This window comes from Zootermopsis nevadensis, unplaced genomic scaffold (genome assembly GCF_977971745.1).
Source record: "Zootermopsis nevadensis isolate Lab colony 2312 unplaced genomic scaffold, Znev_1.0 Znev_ptg000027l, whole genome shotgun sequence".
NCBI lineage: Eukaryota > Metazoa > Arthropoda > Insecta > Blattodea > Termopsidae > Zootermopsis > Zootermopsis nevadensis.
Genome location: NW_028259159.1, coordinates 7221754 through 7236467, shown reverse-complemented (window position 1 = coordinate 7236467; position 14714 = coordinate 7221754). Strand labels below are relative to the sequence as shown.

At 37.6% G+C, this 14714-nt stretch overlaps 1 protein-coding gene across 2 annotated transcripts; it reads left to right on the top strand.

Annotated features, from left to right (window-relative positions):
* The first annotated feature begins 88 nt into the window (after window positions 1–88).
* Window positions 89–14413, top strand: nSyb (neuronal Synaptobrevin). Of its 2 annotated transcripts, XR_002543835.2 has the most exons (7): window positions 96–257; window positions 2734–2866; window positions 2954–3032; window positions 3630–3709; window positions 3809–3860; window positions 5720–5802; window positions 12704–14413. XR_002543835.2 is itself a non-coding variant. In XM_022068889.2 (6 exons), coding segments are annotated over exons 1-6 (468 nt in total). In that variant the 5' UTR covers window positions 89–255; the 3' UTR covers window positions 12826–14413. The 2 variants fall into 2 exon arrangements, 1 of the variants encoding a protein (XP_021924581.1); XM_022068889.2 differs by lacking the exon at window positions 5720–5802 and having other exon boundaries at window positions 89–257.
* Window positions 14414–14714: the final 301 nt, after the last annotated feature.

The window sequence follows — 14714 nt, the reverse complement described above, 5'->3', positions numbered from 1 at the left end:
GAAGAGCATTTCGCCCCTTAAATTTTAGATATAAATTGGCGAAACAGAGATCTCGGTCTCTCAGAGACGTGACTTGTTGAAATCGGGTTAAAATTTTCGGAATCACGCGCTAAAAGTCGGAATGATTACGCATGCGCGATATCTCGTAGGAAGTCGATAGTTTTGCAGACCAAAGACTGGAATTGTCAATACTAGGAGTCGGGATATTCAGGCAGGCAAAGATTTACAGTTTTCAAGCAAGAGTCATACTGAATCATGTAAGTAACAATACTTCTACTTACTTGTAATTACTTCTAGTGGATTTGCGAGCTCTGTGTTGTTGTACGTACAAGAAAGGAATTTGATTTCTCTCCTTCGCGGAGAAGAGGGGCGGATTTTAATCCATGTTGTTACATAGTTATTTCATGATGTAAGAAGATTAAACAATGGTAAAATTGTATCAATTACGCCGTAGTTAACGCAGTTACACTAACGCCTTGGTATTTCCTTTCTAAGAAGAGTACCGCATAAACAGTCTTTACGCCTTTACAATGACATTTGAGTCAAGAACGTCATAAGTGGGGCAGCAATGTCTTCCGGGTTGCATAGTGAACCATTCAAAGGGGAGGTCAGAAGCAGTTTTTGCCCTGATTTATGATTTACCCATTTTTCATGCTGGAAGCTTTAAGATTACAACGCAACTTTTCAAACTGTACGTGTCCTGTTATTTTTTATGGGCGTTTCACTCATTTTGAGGATGGAATATGTATTAAGTGAAGTGCTGAGGTGAAAATTTTGAAGTAAAAAGAAAAAAAAACTCGAATAAATAGGCCACTTCGCGAAATCTAGACGTAGATGGTGAAATAATATTAAAATGTATCCTAGAAAATGGGTTATGAAAATTGCACTGGTTTGGAATAGTGTCTTTGGTGGCATTCTTTTGAAAACCGTAATGAAGTTTCAGGTTATTTAAAGTAGATAAGTTATTTGGGTGTCTGACTGCCTGCAATTTGCTGCAGTCATCCAATATTTAAGTATCGTTCTGATTTACGTTTGAAATTGTATTAGTTTTGATAGTAATTAGATGACAGTACATTGTCTGGGAAGTGACCTACCTGAAAGACGGGACTTCTCAATGTTCTTTCAAGAGCACTTGGCATTTCATAAATCTTATATTTTATGGACAAATATTTTATTACGTATGATATCAGTATCCAATCTGGTACATCACAATTTTTGTCCACTCGTCTGAAAAATTTACTTTTCTTTCGTAGCATTCTAATACGTGTAGTTCAAATTAAGGTCTGCAGCTTTTATCTGAAACAAACTTCTGTAATGCTACGAGGTCAGGGAGTTGCTGGATTTAATACGAGCCAAGTAATGGTTCCCATAAACACGATTTATCAAACGTTGCAAGGCTGTGCAGCGAGGACATGACGTCACGTGTATTCACCACAGTTCCAATTTGTTGTTGTTCATTGTTTTTTTTTCAGAATTATTAAACTCTTCTAAGGCACTGAACTATAAACAGCGATTTGTAATGGGCGCATACAACTGAAGCCGATCGATAGTGAAGAATCAGACGACAACCCCCAACCCCACAGAATGTCTGCGTGCATTTACATGTTGTAGGCGTTCTTTACGCATAGTATAATTTTGAGCTCTTTATGGCGAGGTAGCACTGATCTTACCGTTATCGACTGAATTAGGGGCAGAATAAATTAACTGAGTGCTATTAAGTCTATTTCCGAGTGTCTCATGCGCAGAATAAGTCAAGCCCCGAAGGCTGCTAGGGAGATAATTTGGAGCAGAAAATTTACGTCAGTCATTGTTCGACTCGTCACCCTCCTTATGACGTTTCCCAACTTCTGAAGAAAATGAAATAATTGTCCATTCATGCATACATTTAGTTATTTACATTCAATATATTATTAATACTTTTAATTTCACGGGGTTGCTAAGGTAATTAGCTGTTCTCTGTTTTAGTTTCAAAATTAGGCTCAACGCAAATGTGTGATCGTGTAGTGGGTACTCGCGATTGTACTCGTGCGTCGTCGTCAGAGCCGCGGGCGAGCCCGTTGTTGTGACATTACTAAGGCCCCACCACGCGAACATGCAAAGGAATCAGACGAAATTATTCTCCAGATTTCCTCATGAACTGCCTCCTGACGTTTGGCGACAGAACATTGAATCACTCTGCATTTGACTAAAGGTCTCTAAATCCGTGGGAAGAAAATTAGTTGATGTCTAAAAATAAATGCAAGTCATAGATTCTAATTGGGTCTAAACTTTATGCTGTTTACAAACTCGTTTGAACGAAGAGCCGTTGTTGAGAAGGTTTATAAACGTTTAAAAGTACCAGCACGAATTTTGTTGCATTTAACTGTTAGTGTAGACCCTCAGTGCCACATTTCATCGAAATACTTTGAATAGTTTCGGAGCTAAAACATGACTTACCCAGCAATATTTTGTTGTCAATTCATGCCTACATATACATGGAACACTCCACTCCCAGATTCGATGTCATTCCTTGAAACATTAATTCTTGCATGGATGTTTGCGACGCAGTTATCAACGCAGAAGTGGCATAAGACGCTCATTTTTCAGTCCATGTGATTTTTGGGTTTATTTAACGACGCTATGGGTAGCTCAGAAATTATGTTTCCAGATGACAGGACGATAAATGAATTGGAAAGGATGTGTAAGGAAGTGGTCATAGCCTGTAGCCTAATTTGAGGTACTACCGCGGTGCAGGTCTGGTGAAGGTGGTCCTGGCGCTGGCAGCCTACAGCCTGGAGAGGATGGAGCTGTTGCTGGGGGCCCCCGGACCCCACAGCAGATTGCAGCTCAGAAGAGATTACAGCAGACGCAGGCACAAGTCGATGAAGTGAGCCCAAAGAACTTTCTGCTTCGCGGTAGTTGCGGCAATGCGGTAGAGTACCACTGAGTTCACCTGTTTGTTATCTTGCTGCAGGTAGTGGACATCATGAAGACAAATGTTGAGAAGGTGCTCGAGAGGGACCAGAAGCTGTCGGAGCTGGACGATCGGGCAGGTCGGTGTGTGTTTGTGTGCAGTGGACAGATACTTTGTTAATTTAAAAAAAACTGTAGGTTTTAAAACTTTAAGGAGATACCCAGTGATAGCAAAACTTAAGGATAAAACACAAACAATTTTAAAACCATGAAAGTAGACATTCACACTGCAACAGATTAGAAAACAGGAAGTGTCGAGTTGAACAAATTTGCATAAAAAGGAGAAAAATTAAACAGAACAAGAGCATCGAAAATGCTGTTGATGAGACTGTGATGCTTTGCACCTCTCACTGTTCTTCCTTGAGAGGTCAAACAGACAGCGAACCTCCGAATGCTCCGAAGAAATATGGTGGCAATAACAGAAATGCCTTTCTTCATGCATTTTTGGATTCTCCTGTCAGACAGGAGGCAGGGTGGATCTGGTGGTGGAGATGAAAATCCTGAATGCCAGTTCTCGCAGCTACGCCAGCTCCAAATCGTTGCTTGTTGTTTGCAGTACTGGAATAAGTTTGAGGTCTTGTTTCACAAGTCTCAAAACATTTATTTTCTGAAACACTGCAAGCAGTTGTAATTGGAGTGCAAGAGAAATGCAGTCTGGTTGTTCTGTTTTGTTTCAGATGCCCTGCAGCAGGGGGCATCACAGTTTGAGCAGCAGGCTGGAAAACTTAAGAGGAAATTCTGGCTGCAGAATCTCAAGGTACATGAAAGAACCTCACGGATCCTTTGAAAGAGTAGCAAATGAGAACTAACAAAACAAGACTGATGATCGCTATGTGGGTTTTTCTTTGTGTTCCAGATGATGATCATTATGGGAGTGATCGGTCTGGTAATATTAGCCATCATTGTAGGTGAGTGATCTTCGTCTTCTCAGTGTTGTGACATGACAGTGCGTAAACTGGTGATGAGTGATGCAAGGGTCACTGTTTTGCTTTTGTTGTGGTTGCACAGGTATATAGACGTGGGAGGTGGTCAAACTGAGTTGAAAGTATGCATACTTATGGAGCTACAGCCATCTCATTCTTCATTTGACAGGATTAGATTGGTAAATTTTTTGACGTACGTCAGTGAGATAACCTGTTCCAGTCTGTCCTCCCTGCTGAATGCCAATCATCTCAGTTAATACAATGTTAGAAAGCTACAGACTTCTTTTTACTTTGGTAAAAGCTAATTGGGTCAAAGTCCGCTAGTCAGAAGACCGGGTCACATGACGATACAGCTACTTACCAGTTTCTGTTTTATCTAACATTGATTCCAGTAGTCTTAACAATTAAAAGTCTAAATTTTACAAGTTTCAGGGTCAGAAGTCACTTTGAAACAGTCTGACATCAGGGCATGATGGTTAGCACTCCCATTTCATATTTCTAAGATCCAGTATTGATTCCGAGACATTTAGTGGTTTTCCTCAGTCCACCCAGGAAAGTACTGAGATAGTACATTAAATAGGCCACAACCATTTCCTGCCAAATTCTCCTCTGACTTGACACTGTGTAATCTATGCAGTTTATAAACTGGATTAAATAAACCTAAAAATATCTAATTTGATGCAACGCGTGGGATGGCTGTTACTGTGCGGCAGGTTGACACACCATTCTTTGAAGTTTGTCAAACTGTTGGACTGTACACCTGAGTTCTGTGTTAAGTGCAATGGGGACTCTCAAAACACTGTACTTGCACCATTCATAAACTAAATACAGTTCTAACCAATAAGCAGTCGGTCGATTCTGATGTTAGTGCACAACTCACAGACTGAGTGGAACAGTGTTGCAACATCAAATCAAATAAAAATGTTACCTAGTGAAATCGGCTGCGATGTTTGTGATGCACGCTGAAACCACATCGGACTGATCCTTTTACAGCCATTAATTGAGAATAAAATGTCGATAATTCTAGTCTAATAAATAATGAGTTCGGATCATAGACAGAAAACACTCATATGCCTATGGGTGTATTGTATTATGCGAAGAATAACAGGTTTCAATAATTTGTTAGTTCTACACGTACAATGGCTCAATTTTGTGGTATTTTATGCAGTCCAGTGATTCTAGGCTTTCCTGTGGTCTTCATGGTTTTAACAAATTCTGGGATAATACTTTTAGTTATTCCATGCCCAGGTTGAGCAGACGTCGTGGTTACTGAGCCACATTTCCCCTCATAAAATCTCTCCCTCTTCTAGTACATTGGTAAAGCATTATTAATAATATATATATGTGTGTGTGTGAAGTAAGTTGGAGATTTTCATATTTTTAAATTTTATTTTAAGTCTGTGAAAACAAACAAATATGACTTAAGAGTAATATTTCATTGAATAGAATGATAGGAAAGTATCCAAGCTGTGGATCCAATATAATAGACTGCAGTAAGTGCTTATAGATCATGAAGTAAGATGCCCATGTTATCTAATTTTGTTTAAACATTCATCTCTCCTGAAAATTGACAATGCACCCACTCAAGATATAGAAGATAAATTTATTCCAGTTGGTTTTTCATATGGCAGAGACTCTTGTTATGATATTATTAAAATGAATTTATTTTTTTTAAATTGTAGAAGTGTGTATAAAAGAAAATAATTAAAGAAAGAATGTGTCCCATGATAAGAAAAACCATGGAGAATGACAGGTGATTACATTTCATGAACTTAATTGTAATTAGCTTCACTTTCAGCTGATTATTACATATTGTTCTGTTTGTTTTTTTCTCTCTCTTATAGTCAACTTCATGTAAAAAAATACCAAAAAAAATGTAAACGAAAAACTCACGAACAAAACAAATGTGTGCTACTATGCTGCCCAGGTTAGAAACGTCAATGCAATAGATGTTGCCTATTAGACTTCACTGTGTCTGTGTGTACCAGTTGGCCTAAATTACGTCCCGTGTACAGAAAGTGGCAGAGTAGCGTTACTCAGATATAAGGGGCTCTCAGCTATGAACTGCCTTGTGCTGGATTTCTGTTAGATTGGCTGGATGGGGCACATCAGTTCAGTTCAAGATTATTTAAGCAGTTGAGTCTGAGAACATTAAGTGAACAACTAGGATGCTAGTTAAAAGAAGATGGAATAAGATTAATTTCATGTTATTTAGAGACATTTGGCTTACTTCTTGACAGAACTAGTTGGGGGAAAATTCGCTAAGTTAGAAGGTGGGAATATTGTTATTGTTGCATACCAACATGCGGTTGTAGTCCAAAGGCAGAACAGAACCATTTTGTTTTAGCTGAGAACCTCTTTCTCTCAGTGTTATTACAATGCAGCTGTGGTGCTGCCATGTTCCCCACACTTACAGTTTTATCCTCGAAGTGTGAGACTTTGTATTGTGTGTGTGTGTGTGTGTGTGTGTGTATGTGACCTGAGAAGCATGAACACAAGTGGGACGTAATTTACAGCTGACCGACTGATCTGTATGTGTGTCTGTCTGTCTGCCTCTCTTTCTCTCTGTCTTAGCAGCACTGTCCAGAACACAAACAGGAAGATGGTCCCAGTTGAGCTGTATGCTGCAATAGCTAACAACTTGTGTGCTTGTGCACAAGTTGTGTACATATGGGCTAGTAGAAATTGTCATGAACTATTCAATTCATTTAAATCTGCCCATTTTAGAACAGCACGACTTCTAATTCAGAGTTGTTGTGTCCCTCACATTTCAGTATTGGCTGTTTTCTTCAGTTTACATATCACTCTAGTTATTCATGATAACATTAAGAAGCTATTACATACACACATCACACAATTTTACCATTTTAAAATTTTCAGTGAGCGAATATACATTGTTTGTTTCTAATCTTCAATGAAAATCGCGTGGTTTGGTCGTACTTCTAACTGCAAGGTTTGTCATGGTCCCTTTATATCATCTACTTTTAGTCTGTATGACACATGCATTTTTCATTATTTACAGTACTCATTTATACATAACTACACACTTGAAATGGTCCAATGAAAATTTCACATACCTTTGTTTTTCAAGTCATTCCTTTAATGCTATATGAAGCACTCAGATATTTGACTTTTAATTATTATATTGCAGTTCCCTTTCATACTGCAGCTAACTCAAGAATTATATTAATGAGAATGGAAGAAACAAGGTCAATCGATAGCATAAAAGAAATGGAAGGACAGTATAAAACAAATAATAATAAAAGCCATTTCTCTTCTCAACCACATTATGTATGACTAACTGTATTAACTTCTCTTCTAATGTAATTAACAACGCACTGTTAAATGATGATGCCACATAATTTAGCAGATGGTGTGACATGATACAGAAACCATTTGTGACTGTTTTGTGCAGGAAATTCTGTACACACGTACGTGTACCAAGCCATAAGAAGATGTGTATGAGACCAAACCCCAGTCCCTAGTAATTCAAATCAACTGACTCTCTTGTCTGATAGAAGTATTAGCTGAGAAATGTAAAATTTGCATTGGATCATGAACATCTTACTGCATCTTGCTCATTGGCTGCACAGTGACATTTTCACAATGGAAAATATTCATAGCACATCTTTCATATGTTTTCCTGAAAGTGTCTTGTCTATCTACCATTATTTTCTGGGACTAACTTCTTCAAGGCATACTTCCATTCAATTACTACCAACTCACAGCAATTCAGAAACAAGTTATATGACGGAGCTGAGTTGCACCATAGTACAGCTCCACTCCAGCAGAAACAAAGACGCCTCAAGTGGTTTGAGGTCACCCACATGGAAATTTCAGTGAAAATTGCATGTTGCACTCAGTGTTTCTGAATTGCGAGTCGAGTTGTTTCAGTGTTGCATATTGTCTCTCTTGCATGCCCTGTGCATGTGAGTGGCTCAGATTGCATGTGTTTGTGTCTGTGTGTATAAGTATGCAGCAGTTTCTGTTGTAAAAGTATCAGGCATTTGTGGCACTAAAATCTTGTTGTGGTTCTGCGTTTGTTGTAATTACAGTTGCCCTACATGTGGGTCTATCTCCTGCTGATTTGATCTATTTGAGTTAATTGATGCAGTTATAAAGCATGGCAGTTTTAATACATATTCAGTAAATCTGTTACAGTTCTATTTTTGACACTGTGTTGATATAAAAGACTTCTTGGCCCCTCACACAGTTGAATGCATTCATTGCTCTGTCATATTTTAGCCTAATTATTTTTAAAGAATAGTATAAATCTGTTGCATTGTATGGGAGATCACTTTTGGTGATGAAATGTGGAAGTACTGTGCTGTCAGCAACTAACCTTGTAAGCTGTGTGCTACAAGTCTGTTTCTCGGCATGCTTAGTGCTTTCACTTTTCCTCACTGAACTCAAACCTTCCATTGCACCACACTTAGAATCATTACATTTTTTTACACATGCTTGTTGATACACATCCAAGCAGGACTGTTAAAATTTCATTGCATACAGTAGTGGGTAGCCTTAATATTATATCCTGTTCAAATCTTGGTCTGTTTATTAGAGAAACAGACAGAGGTTTGTCAGAGTTTTTCTCAGTTCCTTCTGGAAAAAACATCTTAAGACAGGCAGTGGATGCTTCCTTCTAAACTCACCATTTATATAATCATTCTGCAATTTCTCATTCAATACTAAATAAGTCTTGTCATTGACACAGTGTTATTAAATTAAATATAAAATAAATAAGCATGTATACACACAGGTGTGACTCCATATCAACTAGGTCCAGAGCAAGGGCAGTGGGTGCACATCTTTAATAAAATTAGTTATAAATCTACTAAACATGTTAATTCATGTTGATGGCACTCCTTTAAAAATTTACAAGAAATCGCAGATGTTCGGTATGTTAAGGAAGGCTTGAGAACAAAAATATCTGAGCTAGAATTGTAAAGTGTGCAACTTTATTTGCCGGTTGTCATGTGGCACAGTTGTGTTTATTGTGCTCATTGCATTGAAGTTCAGCAACCGCATAACAAAATAATCCTTCATGCAGTTTGTGGTCCCTTGTGACCTTCGCTCACATTTGCATCACGCTTTTCCCAACATGACTCTGTATACTGAAAAAATAAAGAGTGCCAACAAGGTAAGTGAGACACATAGGAAATTACATAACATGCTTCAAAACTTGGATCGACACTTGGCTATTCTGACAGAGGATTTTCATCCATCCTTTCATGCTACATTCTGTGACCATTTCATGTTCTTTGAGTTGAGTTATATAACCAACACAGTTGGAAAAACTACCAAATTCATTGTTAAATAAACCAAGAGGTAGCCAGTCAATCAATGATCTGGGGAGAATGTGAAGTGGAGTGGACTGATCTGCTCATAGAGAGGACACTCACAAGTCTCAACTTGCAGTGTTGCAGTCATAACTTAGAAACAGACGACACTGATGGTCACTAAACAAATCGAGATATCAAGAGATGTGTCACCACTCTACTGCTTCATATTCTTGATGTCGCATGTTTTGAGACAAGTTTATTATGGCTTTCCTCAGTTCATGTGTAGAATATACCATGACTCCTCCTTTTCATTCATCAAATCATTAAATACCACAGAACCTACCCAATTTGTAAGGAAAATTACATAAGAATCGGAAATTGCATGTGCCATAAATAATTTAGCGCGTGTGATTTGTCTCTTTCATGTGAAGACTGCTGTGTCAATGTATTCTGTACTGTCATTCAGAGCTCTGTGAACATTTTGTGCTTGCGTCTCCAGCGCATGTTAATGCAAGAAAGTCTGTCACCTGTGACAGAATTCTTCATAAGAATTGCTTAGCTTAATGAGATCATATATCAGTTATTTTGCATAATGAGGTTTTTCTGAAAAAGTCAGTAAAACTTTTATTTCAGTAGGATTTACATTAGGCTCTTTTGAAACAAAAGTAAATTTTCTTGTCAACTTTTGGTATAGACTCTTGAATGCCAAATTTTATCAAAATTTAATGAATAATTTAAACATGCAAAGAATGCAGACAATGATGCAGACTTGTCAGCATATACTGAAGCGATCAGGAAATTTATTCACAATGGAGAATGTTGATTTTATAGTCACATATAGGATTGTTGCATTTTAACATAGGAAGACAAGTAGGATTTGAGGTTCTCATGGCATTATTTATGAAACTTACTGTCTGCTGGGTTGTAGTGCTGTGAGTCTGGTAGTTCATGACATTTCAGAGGTCCTTCTCATCACTCTGATAATGGAGGCAGCAAGAATATCTAAAATGATGGTTTTTTTATACCAGACTACATGGTGCTACAACCCAGAAGACAGTCTTCCTAAATACTGCTGTGAGAACCACAAATCCTACTTGTATTGTGAAATTATTATTTACAACATTAATTTAATTGATCAAGGTAAGACCTATTGTTTTGGGAACAATGTCAAATGGTTCCGAAACATTGGTCTCTTTGTGTAACCAATTGACGCGGCTGATCGTCTGAGAAGATTTAATTGTATTAATGCTGATTTTATAACTGCTGAAACAGGTGTCAGAGACTCCATTGAAAGAGGTTTCTCATTTGCAGCACATAAAAGTTTAGAAATAATATTTTGTTTGAAGTTGTAAGACAAAAATAACTTACAGTAAAAGCAGCATGCTATAAAGACATATATATTTGGAGAGTGTAGGTTAAGCATTATGAATTCCTAACATTTGCACAATGCAGAATGATCAGCTTTATGCTCTGGCTGCTTGACCTGTTGGACAGGACATTGCAGGCTGTGCAGAGCTGGTTTGTTGGTCTCAGCCAGTTTGAGATCCTGAAGCAGATAATTTTGAGTAAGATATTCTATAAAATTAATTAGTGTCTTTGACAACCAGTATGATTACTTAGGAAGTTTCACGCACATATAATAAAGTAAAAATTATAGTTCTTTGTGTTTTAGTGTTTCTTGTTTTTTTTAGGTAGGGCCAACTGTTGTTCTGTAAATCTCACGGCTTCCCACAGTTCCTCCATGAAGGTTCTATACAGACCATGACTGCCTCAAGTGTAGTTAAACCCCTTAAGACATGCACTGCTAAACAAGTTCTGCAGTTGATTTAGTGTCTTTAGATAAAATACGAATAACTACCCAGTTGTAACAATTATTTCAATGTAATATTTATGGAGAAAAAGTTCATAATAGTGAAAAGTTTTGCATATGAAACGAAATATTTTCCAAGGAAGTCAAATAACATTCCATAAGTCTTGACTCAGACTCAGAAAGTTAAGAAAGACCATGTCGATTGGATAAAATTTCTGTAACTGCATTGCATTTTGAGATATGTGATGTGTGTGTGAAATGCAGCCATCAACCCATCAGACTTGATCATTCCATGACATACACAAGCATTGTTGCATGCTGTGCCTGCGGAATGTTGTTTTGTTTATGACGGTGCTTAATGCTCAGCAAACAACCTGAGGTCACAGGTTGGGTTCTTGCTGACAGCATGGCTATTTTATCTTTCTGCAAAATAATCCAAGTGTATTTATAAGAAAAGTACACACTTTGTATGTCATTAATCTTGGTATCAATTCATTGTAAAGTCTGATCTCACTACTAGGTCAGGAAGTGTTAATTTTTGTTCTTACATATTCATGATATAGAAAAAATGCTTCAAATGAAATTTGTAGACCTCAGAAATATGTATATTTTATGTTACATACCAGCAACATGCCTAAATACGGAACACCAGTGGCGGTGACTGTAATTTATTGTTTGTACGTATCTTGGAGGTCATGGTTCCAAGCTTGGTCAAGAGATTGTTTCCAAGTAATGGAAATATTCCATCTCCTTTGAAGCTACTTAACTAGGACATAGTTATTTGTTTCCAGACTTAGAACTCTTTGGATGTAACTTCCCAACATATTCAATGATACAGTTTCATTAAGTAATTGGAGAAACAAACAAACAAACAACAGCTACAGCTGGAGTCTGCTTTCTTCTGTCAAGTTGTAATTTAGTTCAGATAACCTTGTACTGCATGATGGAAGCTGTAATAACTCTGCTGAGAAGATACAACAAGAACACAAATATCAAAATCAGTAACAAAAAAGTCTTATAACTTTGTGTTTACTGGTGGGGGTTGCCTTGTCATTACAGAGTTAAAGGGAGGCAAGATTACACTACTTCATCCAGATTGTATGAGTGTTCATACTAGTACTGTGATTACATAAGACTTGCCACATGACAACTGTAAGCTCTGTGCTTCAGCTGAGCTGAGCTGATAGGAACAGGAAGTTTCATATGCATGCCACAACAGAGTTGAGCGGCAGACGGAAATATTGGTTTTATAATATTTTACCAGATCACTTACTAAAAGTCATGGCAGTGCCACAAACATGAAAATGTTTGTGTCCTTTTTCTACACTGCGTGGCAGTGATGGTGTTCACAATGACAGGGGTCAAGCTACACGACTGCTTTGTTAATACCTGCCACTGTTGATTATTATGGTAAAGCTATCAGAATATGAGATATTTGACATTTCCACAGCAGTGAAGACTTGGATTGTGGTCTTCTATATTATGACACTTTGTAGTCTTGTAGGTGGTTCCCATCATTACAGAGCAACTTCCTGCCTCAATCTTCAGAGCAACCATCTGCAAAACTACACTGCATTATAACATGGAAAACTGAAATGTGGTGGTGCAGAATATGGTTTCAATTCCCCTAACCTAACCTAACCTAACCTAACAAGGAATGGGGAAACAAAGATCATATTCTCTACTTTAACCTTAATTAATTCTGAAACAATGTTTAATTCTTTGTTGCTTTGCAGTCAAGTTCATGCCTGAGTCGAGTCCGGCCAGTCAGCCCTCACAGAATTATCAACAGCTGCTACCTGCACATGCTGTAACTGCCCCTGCCCCTAGCGCTGTGGATACCAAATCTTTAGCCTAAACTGTATAGTGCTGTGTCTGTTGTCAACCTCTTGGCATCATGCCCCAAACCCAAGAGTGAATTTGAGGCTCTCATGCACTGAAAATTAGCTTACAACATATACATTAGAATACTGATGTCAACAGGTTGAGAGACATCTGTCTTATTTTTGGAAAGGAGCAAGCACTACAGTTTGGGTTCCTCAGTTTATGCAATAGACCTCTCTCTCTCTCTCTCTTTCTACAAAGCCTTGTAATACATGTTTGTGCATTTTGTTCTCACTGCAACCAACTCCACCTGGGTTCACAAATGGCATGACACTACTCTAAAAAGCAAAATTATCTCTTGCAAATTGGTAAATGTAGCATGAGGAACCAACTAATGGAACACCAAACACATGAATGAGGTTATCAGTAATATTCAGGAAAGTTTTGTTTGGTTGGGCTGCAGAGCACGGTCTCCTGTACAGAAAACTTTGTTACTTAATTGGTGTGAATTAAATAGCTGGCATTCAACAAATATCGTTTTGCTGTTGTTTTCAGGTAGCCTCATATCTTATTGAATCTCTACTCAAAAAGAACACAGTTTTATAAATAAAGTAGTTTTCCTTATTTGTGTAGCTTGTCACATGCATCTATAAGACTGCTCAGCTTGTAGTAGTATTTCTCTTTTATTTGTCTCTTAATTGATGTATGTATATATCAGAGAAACGTACAAGTGAAATATGTTGGCAGCACTTCATTTTCCACAATTTGTTGACAATATTGTCTGCCCTATCCCTGTAAAATAGCTGCATCTCCAAGTAAGGCAAGACAAGAAGAAAACACCAAAATAATTTTTGTTTGTTTTCACTGCACTCGAATGTCTTACTTCCCCGGGGGATGCGTGTTGCTCGAGGGTGGGGCACATGCCACCTGTATCCAGGGGTTGCAGGTCTGAGATTGTCTGATAATGGTCTGTCTCATGGCAAAGGCTTGAAGAGGAACATCTTCAGTCACAGTTAGGCTTCTGCTTTTGAGATTGTTGCAGTATATTGGGATTAACTTTGTGTAAGTTATAGCATTCCCCCAGCCACTGAAGCAGATCATATTTCAAGAACAAACAATAACATAAATTATACTGTTGATTCAAACACCCACCGACTGGGGGTCCTGAACAATCTGGCTTATGTATTGGTTTATTCTTGTGATACACTTGGGTAAGGCCTATGTAACTTAGCAACCCTTGGATTAATATTTGTTAGATGTGAACTGTACAGTTCCTGCACTCACCAAGATGATTTTGATTTTTATTCCCGTGCTTGTTGTTCATTTAAGGGAATAAATTTATGTGTTGAAATATAAGTATTTGTTTAAGGGAACAACACTGTGGCCACGCTATATTTATCATTATAATTATTGTGAACATTCTCATGGATTCACATAAGAAATATTTGCCCATGGTACAATGATGTTTATTAAACTCTTTCTTTTTCCTCTATATTATCAATATATATGTAATATTTGTGTATAGAAGAAATGTGGAATCATGAAATGTAAAGTTAATACCGATATTATGAACATATTACTAGAACATTGTAAAGTTTAATGGGTATAAATATTAAATACAACATTTGTTTTATTGTGGTAAAAATACACAACCTCTCTCCTTATACCCACGTAATCAAATTCTTGATGTCTCTTTTGTTTTACTTTTATAATTGTTTCTAAAACGAAAAACAGTCTCATGGAGTAGCATATCCTGTGGTACACATTTAACACTTTTTCAACTGAGTGGTTGATTTTCAAGAGAATCAGTGTGAAGGCTTTGCTACTAAATGTCACACAACCTTCTAGCTCTTCCTTTCCCACACAATATCATAAACAAGAAGTTCTAGAAAGATGCTTTTTTGTGTTTTTAATCCACATACA